Here is a 21,873-nt window from a genome sequence, read left to right on the forward strand (position 1 = left end):
TCCTTGAACGACGAGCCATATTCTAGGGGAATAGTTGTTCGCTTAGCGAGCGTGGAGATGGCCCCATCCACCCTAGGAATGGTCCCCTACAACTCCAACTGAGCCTCTGGAACGGGAAAAAGTTTCTTAAAGGACGAAGAAGGGGAAAAGGAAGAACTTAATCGAGCCCATTCGTTCTTGATGTTAGCCATCTTTATAGGAATTGGGAAGGTCTGTGGTACCACCCTGTCCTCATAAACCTTATCTAGCTTAGGGATAGAAGTTCCTCCGGAAGCTTTGGCTCTGGAACCTCTAGAGTACCAAGCACTTGCTTTAGCAAAAAGCGCAAATTCTCCATCTTTAACCTATAGTGTCAGGCTCCTCTGCCAGAGCTTTAGATGACACTGATTCCGACCTGGAAGGAGTCCCCTCTGACGCGTCGGAGTGGGCCCCTTCATCAAACCACTCCGCAGGAGCATCCAATGAAGACAAGTCCTGAGTCGGGCCGCTCTAAAAGGCCTTACGCATGCGCTTAGCAGAACGTGGTAAGGCGTGGATCACTTTAGAAACCGCCGTCTGCAGTTGATATCTCTCCCGAAGGAGCAATGGTCAGACCCAGGGGCGCTGCATGTGCAATAGGGGACTCAACTCGGGAATGCACCTCACGGGACGGAGAACCCTCAGAGGTGGACGACTCAGTGGTACTAGACATTCTTTTAGTCTTGACCCTCTCAAGGCATGTGAAACATAATTGGGCAGGTTGGTCTACTGGAACCTCACAATAAACACAGGTATGAGACTTTGTCAAAGAGGGAGTACCCTCTAACGCGTCAGAATCCTCCATAGCTTATGCCTTTATTAGAATAAAAGAGAAACTAACAGGCACCTTTATAACCACCAATGGCCGGGGCACTCATCACCTCCTATGAACCGGACTACAGAAACCGCTTAGTCTCCTCCACCGCAGATCAGACCGGAAGTGAAGAGCCCCACCCAGTCACGTGGGTTCCTCGCAGGGCCGCCAGTGCCTAAAGGAGAAAACGCACCAAAAAGAGGGCAGCGTAAAAACTCCCGAAAAAGAACCTGAAGTTCCACATATTGCCAGAGCACTATCCCGCACAGCGTAGCAATGACACAATAAACAATATCACACATAACCCCCCCCCCTTCTTCAATAATCCCCCTACTTGGAATATTAACCCATGATTCTGTAAAGATAAAAGGCGCCACACTGTGGCCCTGTCTTCTATGTTAACATTGTATATAAAATGAAACGATCTTACAAGAATCCACGCCGTAGAACAGGAACACGGCCCTTCAAGTGTGACAGGTCATAGCAGCGCTCCTGACATGGAATTGAGAAAAGAAAGCAGTCTGCGAAACTCGTCAACACTGATTGCTGTAGGAGCTGTTAATATGAGCTGGGATGGTTTCACAAAAGACTCTCTCTGCATCTCCGGACTCTTCGGCACCTCTCTGCCACCTCCTGTGACGAAAGGCAAAGAATGACTGGGGGATGAGGGGGAGTGGCTGGGGTGTCTTTGCCTCCTCCTGGTGGCCAGGTTCTTAATTCCCAAAAGTATTGAATGAAGTCGTGGACTCTCCTCCCCTTTAGATGGAAATAAAGTGCTTTATACAAAAAATCATAACCACAAAAAATAGGGTGGGTCTCATGGACTCTTGCCACTATGAAAGAAATGAATTTATCAGGTAAGTTCTTACATAAATTATGTTTTCTTTCATGTAAGTGGCAAGAGTCCATGAGCTAGTGACGTATGGGATATAATACCCAAGATGTGGAAAACCACGATTCACTATAGAGGGAGGAATAAAATACCAGCTAAATCCGCTGAAAATTAAATCCAAAATAACTAAGTTTTCTTTAAAAAAAAACTAACTCAAATTAAAGGCATTAGAACCTCTGCTTCAGAGGAAGCAAACACATCAAAATGGTAAAATTAAGTAAAAGTATGCAAAGAAGACCAAGTTGTTGCTTTGCAAATTTGATCAACTGAAGCTCCATTTTTAAAAGTGGCAACTAATCTAGTAGAATGAGCTGTAATTCCAAATAAGCTTTGTGAATCAAAAGTTTCAACCAAGATACCAAAGAAATGGCAGAGGCTTTCTGACCTTTCCTGGAACCAGAAAAAATAACAAATAGACTAGAAGTCTTTCTGAAATCTTTAGTAGCCTCTACATAATATTTCAAAGCTCTTACCACATCCAAAAAATGTAAAGACCTTTCAAGAATATTCTTAGGATTAGGACACAAGGAAGGAACAACAATTTCCCTATTGATGTTGTTAGAATTTACAACCTTGGGCAAAAATTTAAATGAAGTCTGCAAAACAGCTTTATCTTGATGGAAAATCAGATAAGGGGACTCACAAGAGAGAGCAGACAATTCGGAAACTCTTCTAGCAGACGAGATAGCCAAAAGAAATAACACTTTCCAAGAAAGTAGTTTAATATCCAAAGAATGCATAGGCTCAAAAGGAGGAGCCTGCAAAATTTTCAAAACCAAATTGAGACTCCAAGGAGGAGAAATAGATTTAATAACAGGATTGATACGAATCAAAGCCAGAACAAAACTGTGAATATCAGGAAGTTTAGCAATCTTTCTATAAAATACAGAAAGAGCAGGAATTTGTCCTTTCAAAGTATTTGCAGACAAACCCTTATCTAAACTATCCTGAAGAAACTGTAAAATCCTAGGAATTCTGAAAGAATGCCAAGAATAATAATGAGTGGAACACTATGAAATATAAGTTTTCCAAACCCGATGATACATTTTACTTGAGACAGACTTACAAGCCTGTATTATAGTACTAATCACTGAGTCAGAGAAACCTCTATGACTAAGTGTTTAATATCCATGTCATTAAATTTAGAGATTTGAGATCCTGATGGAAAAACGGCCCTTGAGACAAAAGGTCTGGCCTTAAAGGAAGTGCCAAGGCTGGCAACTGGACATCTGGTCAAGATCGCATACCAAAACCTGTGAGGCCATGACTGAATTCCTCCAAAACCTCCAATACCTGCCTAAGCAGTACACCCAGGCGCGTTATTCTGATTTTAAACGCAAAATCCATATCCGATGGGGGATTTGAAGGCCTCAACCCTGACAGAAGTAACCCTGAAGCCTCAGAGGGAACCGCTCCCCCAGAGTAAATACTCGGCTCACCTGGCACCCCCGGGGGAAGAGGCCACGAATAAGCTCTTAGCTGGCCCTTAAACTGTAAACGCGCCAACACCAAGAAAATGGCCATGCGCAACTGAGCTGCAACCTCTGGAGAGAATAAACCTTCTTCCAGAGAAGGGGTAATGGTATTTGGGACAGCTGCCTGTGTAGGAACAGTAATTTCTAGGGGATGCGCCCCACGGGACACAAAATCCTCAGGGGTGGAAGGCTCAGAGGTCTCTACTCTCTCTCCAGAGGAAGAAGAAAACACTCTATTACGGAATACGGAACATAATTGATTGGGCTGGATTACCCGGGCATCCATACAATCTAAACAGGAAACAATCTGAATCGAGAAATCCTCCTCAGAAAAATCAGTTATAAGTCCTTCATAACTTGACCGAACAAAATTTGTACAAAAATAACTGGCACTTCACAACCCCAATGGCTGGGGCACTTACCACCTCCTATGGCCCAGACAAATAGAGAAAGACCCTCTCCACCGACCCTCGGTCAAGAATACTGAAATGGGGAACGATAAACATGACCACGCCCCGTTACGAGGTGCAACCTACAGGTCAAGTAAAAGTGCGCCAGTTCCATCAAGAAACTGCGTAGCTCAAAAAACCTGAATGTTCCGTAAAATCCCTGAGCCCAAAATCCATACACAACAGCAGACAGAATCACATAACAAATATGATTAAAAGTCCCCCACTGTTAATTAACCCCGCTTAGGAGATATTAACCCTTGATTCCATAAAGGTAAAGGAGTCCCACTGAGACCCTGTATTCTATCATTACATATATTCCACAGCGAAAGGAAAATGAAACGATCTTACCGGAATCTATGCCATGGAACAGTAACATGGTCCTTCAAGTATGACAGATAGTTGCGTCGCTTCTGACATGGACTTGAGTGCAGAAAGCAGGCAAAGAAACTCGTTAACGCTGATTGCTTACGGAGCTGTTGATATGAGTCGGATGGTTTCGCAGAAAGACTCTCCCTGCATCTCCGGACTCCAACTTTCATCCAAGCTCTCACTGAGAGGCTGACAGGACTACTTAAAACTCCCGTCCCAACTCGAAGAGTACTACCTTTCATAAGAGACTATTCCGTTATCTTCTAACATCTCTGCCAACCTCCTGCGACGAAAGGCAAAAAATGACTGGGGGATGAGGGAAGTGGGGAAGGTATTTATGCCTTTGGCTGGGGTGTCTTTGCCTCCTCCTGGTGGCCAGGTTCTGTATTTCCCAAAAGTAATGAATGCAGCTGTGGACTCTCCCCGTTTTAAGAAGAAAACATATTTAATTTCTAAGTATTAACAGGAAAGAAAATCTCACAATGTATCTAATTCACTGGTTTTCAAACCTGTGCTCAGGCCTCCCTAACAGGCCAGAATTCTAGGATCCAACATGTGTTACGCAGCCACTGCAGCTTGTGCATATAAAGCCGTGAGTTAGGCACAAACAGATGATGTCATCAAACTCGCTTCCATATTTTCCAGGCAGGGTAACACTGATGTGCAGTTCTTCCTTTCTATGTTCATATTTTGAGGATATCTGAACTAGAACACAGGTAAAATAATAATCTGCTGATTAGTAAACATAGTTATTTTACCTGCTCTCACCCAATGTCTGAAAATCTACCCTGTTAGGGAGGCCTGATGACAGGTTTTAAAACCACATAATATTTCACCATAACATTTTTTTTTTTTTAGTAATTACTTGTGAAAGGTTAAAGCATATAACTTAGTGCACTAATGTTTTCAGATATATTTTACAGTTTCTTTAAAATAATTTAGAAACTTGAATCAAACTGTCCCTTACCCTGAAACCAACGGGTATGATGAAAAGGCTACAGGTCAGTCCCACAACACTGGCTTCATATGGTCAAACAACCAGCATGTGCTGCATGAGGCTTAGCTGCTTAGTATTTTTAGCAATATGATAGGTTTGACATCACAAAGTGAACTCATAAAATAAGAAATTACCAAGTCAAACATACATCTTCTTTTTATTGTAACAGTGACGGTTGGATTGGAAAGCCACTTGTAAAAAATAAAATACTAAAGTAAAAGAACATAGGAAGAAGAGGAAATAATCATGCAGAAATAAAACACGCAAAAACATAATCTACTACACAACTATATTAGCCTATATAGGTATGATACTATTTTCTGATAAGAGAATACAGAAATCAAGAGTGAATGTCAGTGTAAAATGCCCAGGTGGAATGTTGCATTAGAACAGCTACTGTAGTAAAAGCTGGTGATGTGGAGTGTAAAACATATCCTGTTAAACATACTCAAGAGAATTTAAATTTAAATGGGAAATGAACCATGCTGTACAAAGTTACAGATACACACATATGTCAATATTGTGATCTCATTAGTGCACAGAGAATCATAAGGGGTTGTGCTATTTATTGATCTTCATTATAAGCTACCCACCATGTTAGAGTTGGTTCAGGGTGTCCGGTTACTTCCACTTCCAACATCACTGGGGAACCTTCTTTAACAGTAACGTTAGTCAGGTGCTTTGGGAAGCCAGGAGTCTGACCTGCTAGGCTAACATTGCTGTGCTTTTCTGGGACACATTTATTAGCTTCTTGGGTAGCTATATGTCTCTGGCAGCTTTTAGCAGAGTCTGATTGAAACAGGAGACCTGAGAATTCATCAGGGGTCGCATGCAGACTATCTTTAGTTTTAGAAGCGTTATTAGAGACATGCAATTGTTCTATTTTTTTCATGCTTTCAAAAACAGAATGCTGTTGCAAGTGAGTTTCATGCACTTCATTCACCATGCGATAACTAGGTTTTGCTTTGGCAGACAGAATATTCTGTGTATAGCGAGATTCATTTACTTGAGTTGGATGGTGAACAAAGGGCGATTCTACTTTATAGCCAACAGTAGGAGAACAGAATCTCTCAATATAACTAGAAGTTCTTTCTCTTTTGTGATTTGATGTGTCAGCCAAAGAAACTGGTGTTAAGAGCTCAGTTCCATCCACACCCCTTTTAGCACTTGTGTTTATCTGCATTTGCAAGCTGTACGAGCTGACATGCAGACCATGAGAGCTGTAGCAATGCTGTTCATCCTGCTCGGTTTCAGACTGAAGCAGGTTGGATTCAGGAGTTTCAGCAAGCGGAGGCAAAGAGATGTCATCGGGGGATATGCATTCATATTCATCACCAGAAACTGCGTCCTCTGCTAGTGAGTCTGGCTGCAACTCTGCATCGGTCAGTACGCTGCCGTCTTTAGCACAGGATAGTAGATCTGTAGGCTCAGGTATAATAGCTTCTCCAGATGGATCACTTATGGAAATCTCAGGAAACTTTTGTGGCTCCTTAAATACATATAATAAACACATTTAAAAAAAACAAAATTTATGCTTACCTGATAAATTTCTTTCTTTCCGGACAAGGAGAGTCCACAAAGTCATTCCAATTACTAGTGGGATATTCACTCCTGGCCAGCAGGAGGAGGCAAAGAGCACCACAGCAAAGCTGTTAAGTGTCACTTCCCTTACCCATAACCCCCAGTCATTCAGTCGAAGAGAAATGGAAAAAGAAGATAACACAAAGGTGTAGAGGTGCCTAAGGTTTAACAAAAAATACTGTCTTAATTAAGGGTGGGATCGTGGACTCTCCATGTCTGGAAAGAAAGAAATTTATCAGGTAAGCATACATTTTGTTTTCTTTCCTAAGACATGGAGAGTCCATGACGTCATTCCAATTACTAGTGGGAACCAATACCCAAGCTTGAGTACACGAAACAGCAGGCCTAAACCGTAGGCACCACCACTTGAAGAACCTTTCTCCCAAAAGAAGCTTCAGCCGAGGCAAAAGTATAAAATTTTTAGAATTTGGAAAAAGTATGTAGAGAGGACCAAGTTGCAGCCTTGCAAATCTGTTCAACAGTAGCTTCATTTTTGAAAGCCCAAGAAGAGGAGATAGCCCTAGTGGAATGAGCCGTAATTCTCTCAGGAGGCTGCTGTCCAGCAGACTCATAAGCAAAATGAATAATACTTCTCAACCAGAGAGAAAGAGAAGTAGAAATGGCCTTCTGACCCCTACGCTTTCCTGAGAAAAAAACAAACAGGGCAGAAGACTGGCAAAAATCCTTAGTTAAATTTTAGAGCGCGCACAACGTCCAAGTTATGTAACAGACGTTCCTTTTGAGAAGGATTAGGACAGAGAAAAGGAACAACGATTTCCTGATTAATATTTCTATCTGAAACCACCTTAGGGAGAAATCCCAATTTAGTACGAAGAACCGCCTTATCCGCATGAAAAACAAGATAAGGGGAATCACACTGTAAAGCCGAAAGTTCAGAAACTCTATGAGCAGAGGAAATAGCAATAAGGAACAAAACTTTCCAAGATAATGGAGCCTGCTGCAAAACTTTAAGAACAAGGTTCAAGCTCCAAGGAGGAGAAACAGATTTAAAGATAGGCCTGATTCTGACCAGGGCCTGACAAAAAGATTGAACACCTGGAACATCCGCCAGACGTTTGTGTAAAAGAACAGATAGAGCAGAAATCTGACACTTCAGAGAACTGACAGACAACCCTTTCTCCAGACCTTCCTAGAGAAAAGACAAAGTTCTAGGAATCCTAACCCTATTCCAAGAGAAGCCCTTCGATTCACACTCATATAGGTATTTACACCATACCTTATGGTAAATTTACGAGTAACAGGCTTGCGAGCCTGAAACATGGTCTGAATGACTGATTCAGAAAACCCACACTTAGCCAGAACTAAGCGTATAATCTCCTTGCAGTCAGCTTCAGAGAAACGAGATTTGGATGGAGGAAAGAACCCTGAGTTAGAAGGTCTTTCCTCAGAGGTAACCTCCAAAGAGGAAGAGATGACATCATCACTAGGTCTGCAAACCAGATCCTGCGAGGCCATGCAGGAGCAGAATTACAGACGCTCTCTCCTGCTTGATACGAACAATGACCAAACGGAGGAAACAGGTATGCTAAACTGAAGTCCCAAGGAACTGCCAGAGCATCTATCAGGGCAGCCTGAGGATCTCTTGACCTTGAATCGTAACTTGGAAGCTTGGCGTTCTGATGAGACACCATCAGATCCAACTCTGGCACCCCTCCACTTGAGGGTTAACCTGGAGGACACCTCCGGATGGAGAGCCCACTCCCCGGGATGAAAGGTCTGTCTGCTCAAAAAATCCAACTCCAAGTTGTCCACTCCTGGAATGTGGATGGGAGATAGAAGACAATTGTGAGCTTACGCCCTCCTTCATGGCCAAGGAACTCCGAGTTCCTCCCTAAGACAGATGATCCTGAGAAATCGACCCCGAAAGAGAGTCTATTGTCAACTGGTCCAGATCTATCCTCGGAGACAGATCCGAATGGTCTCCGTTCCATTGTTTGAGCATGCATAATTGCAAAGCTTTCAAATGGAATCGAGCAAAGGGAACGATGTCCATAGAAGCGACCATAAGACCAATTACCTCCATGCATTGAGCTACTGACGGTGGACAGTAGACTGTAGTGAGAGGCAAGAAGAGATAATTTTTGTTTTTCTGACCTCTGTCAGAAAAATCTTCATAGATAGGGAATCTATTATGGTCCGTAAGAAAACTACCCTTGTAGCTGGCACAAGGGAACTCTTTTCCAGATTCACTTTCCATCCGTGGGAACGAAGAAAAGACAACAAGATCTCTGTATGAGATTTTGCTAGTTGAAAAGATGGCGCCTGAACCAAGATGCCGTCCAAATAGGGCATCACCACAATTCCCCGAGACCTAACAACTGCCAAGAGAGCCCCCAGAACTTTGGAAAAAATTATGGGAGCTGTGGCAAGGCCAAACGGAAGAGCTACAAACTGAAAGTGCTTGTCCAGGAAAGCGAATCTCAGGAATTTGTGATGATCCTTGTGGATGGGAACATGAAGATACGCGTCTTTCAGGTCTATGGTTGTCATGATACAAAATAGCAAAAGTGGGGTTGCTGTGTCACCTCCAAGGGATAAAAGCTGCTCTCGTCCTCTGAGTACCCCGGCTTCTTTCCCCTCCAAGATAAAAGTGCAGCAGGTTTAAACAGTTTGGTGGCGCATAATCAGAATAAACCGGATTTAACACACCTGAGGATGGGTGTGGCATGAAGAAGGTGGGCTATTTTGTATCTTCTACATACGGTCTGGGAGAACCAGGGCTGGCAGCGAGCACCTAAAGGGAAGTACTAACATATTTTCATACTTTACTTCTATGTCTATGGTCGTCATGAACGGAGCCTCTTGGACTAAAGGAAGAATGGAACGAATGGTTTCCATTTTGAAGGACGGTACCCTGAGAAATTTGTTTAGACATTTCAGGTCCAAAATGGATTGAAAACTTCCCTCTTTTTTGGGAACCACAAACAGATTTGAATAAAATCCTAGACTCTGTTTTCTTAGAGGAACTGGAACAATCACTCCCAGGGAGAAAAGGTCCTGAACCCAGTTCAAGAATGCCTCTCTTTTTACCTGGTCTGCAGATAACCTTGAGAGATGAAATCTGCCCCTGGGAGGACAAGTTTTGAAGTCTATTTTGTAACCTTGAGATACTATGTCCACAGCCCAAGGATCTGGGACATCGCGTATCCAAGCTTGTTGAAACAAGGTAAGTCTGCCCCACCAATCTGATCCAGTACCAGACCGGGGTGGACCCTTCATGCTGACTGTCTCAGATGAGGGCTTCTTAGATTTATTCCTTTTATGCCAAGTCTGATTGGGTCTCCAAGAGGACTTGAACTGTTCCGGCTTGGAAGAGGAAGGCTTCTGACCTTTAAAGTTATGGAAGGAATGAAAATTAAAATTTTTACGCCCCTTAGGTCTATTCTTCTTGTCTTGTTGTAGAAAGGACCCTTTTCCACCCGTAATTTCAGAAATGATCTCTGCCAGACCAGGACCAAACAGGGTATTACCCTTGTAAGGTAGGGACAAAAGCTTGGACTTGGAGGTAACATCAGCTGACCAAGATTTCAGCCATAAAGCCCTGCGGGCTAGAACAATAAAACCAGACATCTTGGCTCCCAGTCTAATGACTTGCAAGTTAAATAAAGGAATTGGCTAGTTTAAGGGCCTTATTTCTATCTTGGATCTCCTCCAAAGGAGTTTCCTCTAAAATCAACTCAGACAAAGCATTGCACCAATAAGATGCTGCACTTGCCACTGTGGCAATACAGACTGCAGGTTGCCATTGTAAACCCTGATGAACATACATTTTCTTGAAATAAGTCTCCAGTTTTTTTTCTCCATGGGCTCCTTAAAGGAACAGCTATCCTTAATAGGAATCGTAGTTCTTTTAGCTAGAGTAGAAATAGCCCCTTCTACCTTAGGCACTGTGCTCCATGAATCCAGAATGGAGTCAGCAACAGGAAAAATCTTTTTAAAAATGGGAGACAGGGAGAAGGGTATCCCTGGCTTATCCCACTCCTGTGCAATGATCTCTGACACACGGTTTGGAACAGCAAACACTTCCACAGAGGAAGGAACATCATAGCATTTGTTAAGTTTACTAGATTTCTTAGGGTTGACAGTGACAGAAGAATCAGAGTCATCCAAAATAGCCAGTACCTCCTTTAACAGGACACAGAGGTGTTCAAGCTTAAATCTGAAGGATACCTCTTCAGAGTCAGTTAAAGAAATGATACTGTCTAAATCTGAGATTTCACCCTCAGAAGCTACCGAGGTATTCTCTTCATCAGACTTAGGATGGAGGTCAACCCTCGCAGCAGCAGAGGCGACAGACACCTTACTTTCAGAAAAATGTTTAGTTTCCTCTTGCGCTTCCAAAAAATAGGAAAAGCAGATAATGCCGCAGATACCGCAGAAGATATCTGTGCAGCAAAATCTACAGGCAAATATACGCCTCCAGGAGGCTGAGAGGAACCGCAGGGCACTGTATGTGACTCCAATGAGGCTTGGGATGTTTGAGGGGAAAGCTGCAGCATAACCTGAACAGCATTATCCTGGGAGACAAAAGGCTCAGAGGGCAATAATTTATCCTTACATTCTAGTGCTCTAGCTAAACATGTAGCACAAAATTGCATAAGCAAAACAATTTTGGCCTCTAGACATAATAGACATTTATCAAAAGAAACAGATTCTTGATCCATGTCCATAGCTGCAAAAATAAAATTACCCCAAAATTAAGAGTAATTTAAATTTTCAAATGAAAGATTACTGTCACTTTAAGAAGAGGCTCTTAATATCCTTAAGCGTTAACACGCTAAAAAATAATACTGCCCCAATGGAAAAGAAAATACTTCAGGACCTCTACACCTCAGACAGTCTGAGGTGCCCTACCGCAATTAAGAGGAATCCCAATTTGTTGGAAGCACAGGGACTGCTAGCGACTTCACTCTCATTTGCAGCAACAGCCGACACAGAAAGGCAGCTACTACGTGACGCCACTCCGATCCGATGTCAGAAGAGAAGGAGATCACGTGACCAGCAAAGAGGAACTGCGCATCAACTAAAAGTGTGCGTTCCCTGCGGAAGGAAATAAATAGAAGCCATTTAGCACTCTAACTCTTAAAGTAACAGCAATTGCCAAAATATAAGCAGACTTAAATGAGTCTGAAATAATTGTCCCCACTGTAACATGTCCCAATAAAAACTACAAAAGTTTAACATAAGAGCCAGCCCACAGAGGAAAAACTTCCCCCAATAAATAGAAGATTTAACCCCCAGCCTCCACATACATATGTGCCTGCCCACTGCCTGGCAAATCCTATGCATAAAGGATTATCCTGTCCCAATAATCTGCAGAGTTAACTATTTTCCTGAAGTGTAAATCTCCAACACCTAGAAGACAAAAGCACTTACCTGCAATCTAGCTGTCCAGCAGGAAGACAGCTCACCAGGCGTGAAAGGACACATACTCCTTACAGAGACCTGTGGAAAAAGAAAGAACAGAGTAACCAACTCTGGCTTTCTGTGACTAGGGCAGCAAATATGTTAGGAAAACAAATAAAGGACCACCTCACCACTTCCTAACTGCTTAAAAGCCACCACTACTCTTACTCAAGAGATTGACGTGGACACAGCTAAACCCAAATCCTTGTTTGCAGGGAAAAGTACCCAAAAAAGGAAGAAAAAAAAATCTTCAGACACCGAGCTTCATTTCCTCCATTGACAGAGGCAAAGAGAATGACTGGGGGTTATGGGTAAGGGAAGTGACACTTAACAACTTTGCTGTGGTGCTCTTTGACTCCTCCTGCTGGCCAGGAGTGAATATTCCACTAGTAATTGGAATGACATCCTGGACTCTCCATGTATTGAAATAAAATGTCTGTATCTATACCTTTAGCATACTCAAAACTTAAAGTTTAAGATTACAATAATACTAACTTTGTATTTCCACTTGATTTTTATAAACTGAAGAAAGTTTGCTTTCAATAAACCAGTTTTGCATTATAATGCCTCAATTTTATAAATTGCAAAACAGCAAATATATAGTTTGCAAATGTTTAATAAATCTTAATGTTTGCACACACTGAAGCAGAGTCTTGTGCGAAAACTTTTTTAAATGTGAATTATGGTTTCAATATTCACAAATTGCACAGGTTTTAGTGCCATGTCTTCCCACTAAATAGAAAAAAAACCAAAACCAAAACCAAAACAAACACAAAACAAAAACAACCCAAACAAACTTGAAATTTGTCTCACGGGGCTTAACAGGTGAGAATATTAGGTATAGTAGTGCTGCACAACTTGCCACACCTAAAACAATAAAGTTTCATTCAAATTTTTTTTTAAAAAATTAAAAAAAATTAAAAAAAGAAAAATGTTTCACATAGAAGGGGGTTGGCAAATTGTCTGCCAAATTAATGGCAAATTAATGTTTTAGCTCAAGCGTTAATTGCGCTAGAAGTAAGCTTTTTGGTCTTGCCAGGTTGCGCTCATATTACGTGTTAAAAGCAAACTATTTTCGCTCTCCCACTAACCCAACAAGTGCAAAAAGCCAAAGTTAAAATATTGTGTGCGCCTTCACGTATTCTCCCCATAGAAGTCAATGGAGAAAAAAAAAATTGGGATAAAACCTAAAACCCCACTCTCGCACAAGCCCGCTAACCCAATATGAATATTTGACATTCCAATGTTCTGCACATAGCAGAACGTGCTAAGTATTCATAAATACATATTTCTACATATATCTGATGGTATTTTGGCAAAATATATAAATATAGTGAACAGCACACACCAATAATCACAACGTCCTAGTGCACTGCTAGTAAACACAACCAATCTAGGAAGTGTGTATTCCTGTGTAAGTTTGCTCATACCCTCACTAAACTTCACTCTGAGTTTGATTACAATATTTTTGTAAACGTGTATATGTAATTGATTAAAATATAATAAATGTTGACGTTTATGGTCAACAATATATTACCTCAAGCTTTTCTTCTAGTTCCTTCAGATAAGTGCACAATTCATCCACAGACTGGAGTGTTTCTTTATGTTTTGTTACGGTCTTCTCAACGTACTTCAAACCTTCATCAGGACCTGAATGTATTTATGATAATATAAAGCTGTGTCAAATAACTTAACACAGGATACATCATTTGTTTCCTTTTAGATTAATGAATAGATAAAGCTAGATATGTCTGCAACATTTATTAACTGTTTTTAAAGAGACATTAAACTAAAAATAGCGATAAAACAATAGACAGCACTCAAACAATGTTGTTAAAAAAAAAATAGAATAAATGCATTACAACATATAATATATAAAAAATGTATTAGAATGTAATAAAATACAAAAAACATGGATAATTGTATAAAATTAAAGATCCACAAATATAACTTGTCCATTATCTCAAGTCTGGCCAGACTATGGGCTCGATTTAACAATTAGCGGGTGGGTGAGGTTTGCTGTCATGAACCTCGTCCGTCCTTGCAGAGAGCGGGTAGCAGTACGCTGCCCACATTTAACATTTCACAATCTGCTGATTGTGCAATGCCAATGGCGCGCAAGAGAGGGCTCTCAATCCGACACCTAAAGTGTACCACATGGGACTAAAGGGTCGCTCTGGGACTTCGAAGCTGCTATCGCAGCTTGGTAAAGTCTTTTGTAACAATCTGGTCAAACTTAAGATAGTGGACAAGTTACATTTGTGGACTTTAGATTTTATGTAAGTATCATTTTGTTTTTGTATTTTATTACATTGTAATATTGTTTTTATATATTATCCGTTTCAATACATTTATTCTACTTATTTCAGCGCTGTCTATTGCTCTAACACAATACTTTACTATACTTTTAGGCCCCTTAAACTGGTAAAGATTTATATACTTGTTATACACATTTATTTTTTTGCTTGTTTGCTATAAACAAAAGTTTGAAAATTCAGCTTGTTCAAATCAACTCAGAAAAATTGGGTATGGTGGTCTAAAAGCCTGTTTAATAAATTAGAATTACTTAACTGAGCAAAATAAGACCACGAAAAGAGACTAACCCTCTCTTCTACTGTTTATGTCTGAAAACCAATGCACAATCATTCACCATATACATGGGTGTGCTGGAAGACAAAGAACTCAGACCTTTTAACATTCTACACAGTGATTGCTTGATCAGTGCAGAAGTGCAGTTATATCAAGGGAGATGCCCCTGGGATGCCAAAGAAATGCAATGCTAACAAATCAGACAGTTTAAAACATTTTTTTAAACATATATTGTGCACGGAGATCTCTTAAGCTATGTGTTGTGAAAAGACCTCACCATAAACACTTTTAGCAATGCTGGTTATTTGCTGGATTCTCTCTTCTTGTTGTGAGACTGTAGGTTGTACAAACTTGTTGAACTGTTTAAGGAGAACCTCTACAGATTCTTTTGTTTTACATTCTGCAGAATAACGTCCAACTCTGACAACTGTAGAACATGCTTCTTCACACCAAAACTGACTCTAATGAAATATAAAAAGGAAAATGTGTTACTTTCTGACAAAACTCTGTTATACCACAGAAACATATACTTATGCATGCAGTAGTTCACTATAGCCAACCAATCAGGAAGTAAACACTGTAATTAAAATACACTTCTGTTATCAATAAACAAACTCCACACACCCCTCTCCTTTTCTGAAAAAGCCACTCCAGGCGTGATTCTGCAGGTAACAAAGCTAGTGTATTGTTTTGCAGTTAAAGCTAATTAGGTAAAAAATATGTAGCAGGGCTAGCCTTGAGAAGTCTGCAGTTCACTTTGCAGTTCTAAGAATTTGAAAAGCCACTATTTACAGAGCTAAATTACATGAAAAAAAAAGAGGACAAAAAAATGAATTAGATTGCAAAATTATTTTACTATATATAACTAAACATTTTATTTTAAAATCTCAAGATGTTTACTTTAAATAAGCATGTTAGTTATGTCTATTAAGTATGTGTACTAAAAAATAAACAATTAAGTGGTAGATAAGGCCTTTGGCATTTGTTTAGAATCCTTAATCCAAAACAAGACTGCGCTGAACTCTATTTTTTGGAACATGAATAAAACACTTGATTCTGTTAGAGCTGAAGAAGACAAGCTACCTGGAGAAGCAGCACAAAATGCTCTTTTTCACAGGACCTAAAAACTGATCAGAAACTTGACAAAGCATTTTCTTTGTGTACCTATCTATAAATAGGTTATTTTGTATGATTGTACAGTATCATGCTGCAGCGCACTTTTGGAAGTTGACTTTTAGAATAAATAAGACAAATCAGACAAACAAGTCCATCCAAAAAACATAAATTATGCTAACCTGATAATTTATTTTCCATCGAGGGGAGGAGAGTCCACGGCTTCATTCATTACTGTTGGGGATTATGAACCATGCCGCCAGGAGGAGGCAAAGACACCCCAGCCAAAGGCTTAAGTAACTCCCCCACTCCCCTGATCCCCCAGTCATTCTCCCGAGGGAACAAGGAACAGTAGGAGAAATATCAGGGTATAAATGGTGCCAGAAGATAAACTAAATGTAGGTCCGCCCCTCGGAGATACGGGCGGGAGCCTCAGCCATGGACTCTCCTCCCCTCGATGGAAAAGAAATTATCAGGTAAGCATAATTTATGTTTCCACCTAAAGGGGAGGAGAGTCCACGGCTTCATTCATTACTGATGGGAACATATACCCAAGCTCTAGAGGACACTGAATGAAACCGGGAGGGAAAAGGCGGACCCTAATCTGAGGGCACCACAGCCTGCAAAACCTTTCTCCCAAAAACAGCTTCTACAGAAACAAAAACATCAAATTTGTAAAATTTTGCAAAAAAGTGTTTAAGGAGGACCAGGTAGCCACCTAAGAAATTTGCTCCATAGAGGCCTCATTCTTGAAGGCCCAAGAAGAAGCCACAGCTCTAGTCGAATGAGCCGTGATCCTCTGAGAAGGCTTATGTCCCGCTGTCTCATAGGCCAAGTGAATCAGGCTCCTCAACCAAAAGGACAAAGAAGTAGAAGAGGCTTTCTGCCCCTTGCGCTTCCCTAAATACACCACAAAAAGAGATGTAGACTGTCTGAAATCCCTTGTAGCCTGAAGATAGAACTTCAGGGCACGAACCACATCCAGATTATGAAGTAACCTCTCCTTAGAAGAAGAAGCAGAGTTAGGACAGAAAGAAGGAACCACTATTTCCTGATTGACGTTACGGTTGGACACCACTTTGGAAAGAAACCCCAAACCAGTGCGAAGCACAGTCTTATCCGCATGAAAAACCAGATAAGGAGGTTCACATTGCAACGCAGCCAGTTCAGATACTCTGCGTGCCGATGCAATGGCCAACAGGAAGAGAACCTTCCAGGACAGAATCTTAATGTCAATGGAATGCATAGGCTCAAACGGAACCTTCTGCAATACCTTAAGAACCAAGTTTAAGCTCCATGGGGGAGCAGACTGTCTAAAGACAGGCCTGATTCTAGACAGAGCCTGAACAAAAGATTGGATGTCAGGGAGCTCAGCGAGCCTCCTATGAAACAAGACTGATAATGCCGAAATCTTTCCCTTTAAGGAACTGCCGGCAAGAGCCTTCTCCAAACCATCCTGGAGAAAGGACAGAATCCTGGATACCTTCACCTTATGCCAAGGATATCCATGTTGCTCACACCAGGACAAGTAAGTCCTCCACACCTTATGGTAGATGCGACGAGTGACTGGCTTCCTTGCCCGAATTAGAGTATGAATCACACTCTCAGAAACGCCTCTCTTGGCCAAGACTAGGCGTTCAATCTCCACACAGTCAGCCTCAGACAGACAGGGTAACCTCCACGGCGGAGAGGATGACATCCCCACCAGATCCGCAAACCACGTCCTCTGCGGCCACGATGGAGCAATCAGAATGTCCGAAGCTTGCTCCTGTTTGATGCGTGCCACTACACGAGGTAGAAGTGGTAACAGTGGAAAAATGTAAGCTAGGCTAGACCTCCAAGGCACCGCTAAGGCATTTATCAGCTCTGCCTGGGGATTCCTGGACCTCGACCCATATCGGGGTAGCTTGCAATTGAGTCTGGACGCAATGAGATCTATCTCCGGCATTCCCAACCTTAGAAAAATCTCTGCAAACAATTTGGGGTGAAGAGACCATTCCTCCGGATTAAAGGATTGTCTGCTGAGAAAGTCTGCTTCCCAGTTGTCCACACCTGGAATGTGAATCTCTGAGAGCGAGCAGTTGTGGGACTCCGCCCACTAAAATATCCGAGACACCTCCCTCATGGCTAGGTAGCTCCTCGTACCCCCCTGATGGTTGATGTAAGCAACCGAGGTTATGTTGTCTGTCTGGAATCTGTTGAAGCTGAACAACCCCAGAGGATGCCATGCCTTCAGAGCACTGTAGATTGCTCGGAGTTCCAGAATATTAATCAGAAGGAGAAACTCCTCCCGGGACCATTTTCCTTGTGCCATCCTGGAACCCAAACAGCTCCCCATCCTGCCAGAATCGTGTCCGTGGTCACAATCTCCCAGGATGGTCTCAAGAAGGATGTCCCCATGGACAGTTGCTCTGGACGGATCCACCAAGAGAGGGAGATCTGAGCATCCATGGATATCTGCTGTGATAGATCTGAATGATCGCCATTCCACTGTCTCAACATGCACAATTGAAGAGGTCTGAGATGGAACCTGGTGAATGGAATGACGTCTATGCTGGAAACCACGAGTCCGATCACCTCCATACACTGAGCCACCAAGGAACTTGAGGAGGACTGAAGGGCAAGACAAGAGGACGCAATCTTCCTGCGTCAATGGTCTGTGAGAAATATTTTCATGGACATAGAGTCTATTATCGTGCCCAGGAACTCCACCCTGATGCTGGGAACCAGGGAACTCTTTCCTGAGTTGATCTTCCAATAGTGAGATTGGAGCAAAAGAAGAAGCGCCCTCAAATGATTCTCTGCAAGACTGAGCGACGGCGCCTGGACTAGGATGTCGTCCAGATAGGGCGCCACAGCAATGCCTCTGGCTCTGGCCACTGCAAGTAGCGCCCCCAGAACTTTCGTGAAGAGTCTCAGGGCCGTCGCCAGACCAAAAGGAAGGACCACAAACTGGAAGTGTTGGTCCAGAAACGCAAATCTTAGGAACTTGAAGTGGTCCCTGTGAATTGGCACATGAATGTAAGCGTCCTTCAAGTCTATAGTCGTCATGAACTGTCCCTCTTGAACTAGGGGCAAAATAGATCTGATCGTTTCCATTTTGAACGATGGAACACTCAGAAACTTGTTTAATCACTTTAGGTCCAGAATCGGGCGAAACGTGCCCTCCTCCTTTGGAACCACAAAAAGATTGGAATAGTACCCACGCCCGTTCTGCATGGGGTACTGGTACAATAACGCAGAGATAGGCGAGATCTCTCACACACTCTAGAAAGGCCTCTCTCTTTTCTGGTCTTAAAGACAGATTTGACAGGAGGAATCTGCCCCGGGGCGGATGGGATCTGAACCCTATCCTGTAACCCAAGGGTTCTGAACGTCCTGCAACCAGGCTTCTGAGTAGATAATCTGCCCCCTACCCCCGCCCCTTCATGCCGATTTTGTCTCGGCAGGCTTCTTCCTCTGCTTAGACTTGTTCCAAGATTGAGCCGGCTTCCAAGTAGATCCTTTAGGCCTAGCCTTCTTATCCTGCGGTGGGAAAGCTCCCTTGCCTCCCGTAACCGTGGATATGATCGAATCCAATCCTGGACCGGACAGAATCTTTCCTTGAAAAGGCAGGGACAACAGCCTCGACTTAGAGGTCATGTCCGCAGACCAAGACTTTAGCCACAGAGTCCTGCGAGCTAAAATGGAAAAACCTGACACCTTAGCATTCAGGCGAATAATTTGCATATTGGCATCACAGATGAAAGAATTGGCGATCTTCAGTGCCTTAATCTTATCCTGTATCTCGTTAATGGAAGTCTCCCCCTCAACCATTTCACACAGGGATTCACACCAATATGTTGCAGCTCCGGAAACCGCGGCAACGGCCGCTGCCGGCTGAAAAACAAACCCTGTATGTTGAAACATCTTCCTTAACATGTTTTCCAACTTTTTATCCATGGGCTCTTTAAACGACAAACTATCCTCGAGGGGAATAGTTGTCCGCTTTGCGAGTGTGGAGATAGCACCATCCACCTTAGGGACAGTACCCCACAGCTCAAGCTGAGAGTCCGGAACAGGGAACAGTTTCTTAAAGGAAGAAGAAGAGGAAAAGGAAGAACCTAATCACTCCCATTCATTCTTAATAATTTTTGCCATGTTAACATGAACCGAAAAGGCCTGAGGCACCACCCTGTCCTCAAATACCTTATCAAGCTTAGGAATCGCAGGTTCTTCCAGAAGTTTCGGTTCCGGAACCTCCAGAGTAGCAAGCACTTGCTTCAGCAAAAAGCGCAAATTCTCCATCCTAAAGCTAAAGTCAGGCTCCTCTGCAGTCGGAGGTTTATATGACACGGACTTCGACCCAGAAGGGGCCTCCAAAAAAGAGTCGGAGTGGGCCTCGTCATCGTATAATGCCTCTGATACATCCACAGGCATAGACAATCCCTGGGCTGGGCCGTCATGATGCGCCCTACGCTTGCGCTTAGCAGAACATGGTAAGGCATGGATCGCTTTCGATACCGCTGTTTGCAGTTGATCCTCAAAATCTGACGGCCAACGAATCTCTCCCACAGGAGTAATGAATGGTTGGACCCTGGGGCACTGCATGTGCAATTGGAGATGGATGCAGGGAACACACCTCACGGGACGGGGAACCCTCAAAGGTGGACGGCTCAGTAGTACTAGACATCGGCTTACTTTTAGATTTGTAACTTTATTAAGGCATGTGGAACATAGTTGAGCAGGCTGATCTACCAGAACCTCCTCACAATAAACAAAGGAATGAGACCTTGTTAAAGAGGGAGAACCCTCTAATGCGTCAGAGTCCTCCATAGCTTGCGCTGTTATTACAGACTAGATTAACTTAATAAATAGGCACCTTTATAACCTCCAATGGCCGGGGCACTCACCACCTCCTATGACCCGGACTACAGAAACCTTTCCGTCTCCTGCGCCGCTGATCAACAGATGAAGAGATAGTCACACCCGGTCACATGGAACGCCTGGCAGGACCACCCCTGCCTAAGAAGAAAATGCACCAAAAAATGGCTGCGCAACACTCCCATAAGTCACCTGAAAGTTCCACACATTGCCAGAGCCTCATCTCGCACATAACGCAGCAATGACACAATAAACCATATCATGTATAAACCACGCTGTTCAATAATCCCCTTTCCAGGAATATTAACCCTTGATTCTTTAAAGATAAAAGGCATCACACTGTGACCCTGTCTTCTGTGTTATCATTTATGTAATAAAAATGAAACAATCTTACCAGAATCTACCCCGTGGAACAGGAACACGACCCTTCAAGTATGACAGGTTAGTAGCCTTGTTCCTGACATGGACTTGAGTGCAGAAAGCAGGCAGCGAAACTCGTCAACGCTGATTGCTTGTAGAGATGTTAATATGAGTCAGGATAGTTTCGCAGAAAGACTCTTCCTGCATCTCCGGACTAACTTTCGCCCAGGCTCTCACTGAGAGGCTGACAGGACTACTTAAAACTCCAGTCCCAATGCAAAGAGGACTACCCTCCATAAGAAACTAATCCGATCTTCGGCACTTCTCTGCCACCCTCCTGTGACGAAAGGCAAAGAATGACTGGGGGATGAGTGGAGTGGGGGAGGTATTTAAGCCTTTGGCTGGGGTGTCTTTGCCTCCTCCTGGTGGCCAGGTTCATAATTCCCAACAGTAATGAATGAAGCTGTGGACTCTCCTCCCCTTTAGATGGAAAGAGACATAGAAACTTCTCTATTACTTCTCTTAGGACCCCTTTTTGAATGATTAATTTGACAAAGTATATAGTATGAGGTTATATTAAAACAATGTAAACATGAAGCTGCAGAAGAATTTTGCACTCCCAGTGGGGGTATGGGATATTTGTGCTAAAATGTTCATTTTCAATTGCACTTTTTTTTAGTAACTAGACAGAGATAAGATAAGGAGGCCATTGTGTATATTTAGAGAGAAAAAAGTTAAAGGGACAGTAGACTTAAAAAATAATGTGATAAAATTCTGCACATAGTGCAGAATTATATAAAATTACCTTAGCGACAGCTTTCAAGATCACAGGATTTTAGAGATTTTAGCTGTCAAAGTTGCAATTACCTGTTCTCCTCTCCATGATCTTCTGATTAGGTCTTTTTCAAAAGCGATTCGCGGGC

At 42.5% G+C, this 21,873-nt stretch overlaps 1 protein-coding gene across 2 annotated transcripts in view; it reads right to left on the bottom strand.

Moving 5' to 3' along the window:
- CCDC141 (coiled-coil domain containing 141) overlaps nucleotides 1-21,873 on the bottom strand; it is a 796,073-nt gene that overhangs the window by 40,624 nt on the left and 733,576 nt on the right. The window contains exons 20-22 of one of the 2 annotated variants that reach the window (XM_053698512.1): nucleotides 14,892-15,075; nucleotides 13,563-13,675; nucleotides 6,024-6,506 (exon numbers count right to left, since the gene is read on the bottom strand). In XM_053698512.1, the coding sequence (XP_053554487.1) occupies nucleotides 6,024-6,506; nucleotides 13,563-13,675; nucleotides 14,892-15,075 (780 nt within the window). Of the gene's footprint in view, nucleotides 1-5,155; nucleotides 6,507-13,562; nucleotides 13,676-14,891; nucleotides 15,076-21,873 lie in introns of those variants that run through there. The other variant, XM_053698511.1, reaches the window with a different exon arrangement.

This window comes from Bombina bombina, chromosome 1 (assembly GCF_027579735.1).
Source record: "Bombina bombina isolate aBomBom1 chromosome 1, aBomBom1.pri, whole genome shotgun sequence".
In the NCBI taxonomy this organism is placed as follows: Eukaryota; Metazoa; Chordata; class Amphibia; order Anura; family Bombinatoridae; genus Bombina; species Bombina bombina.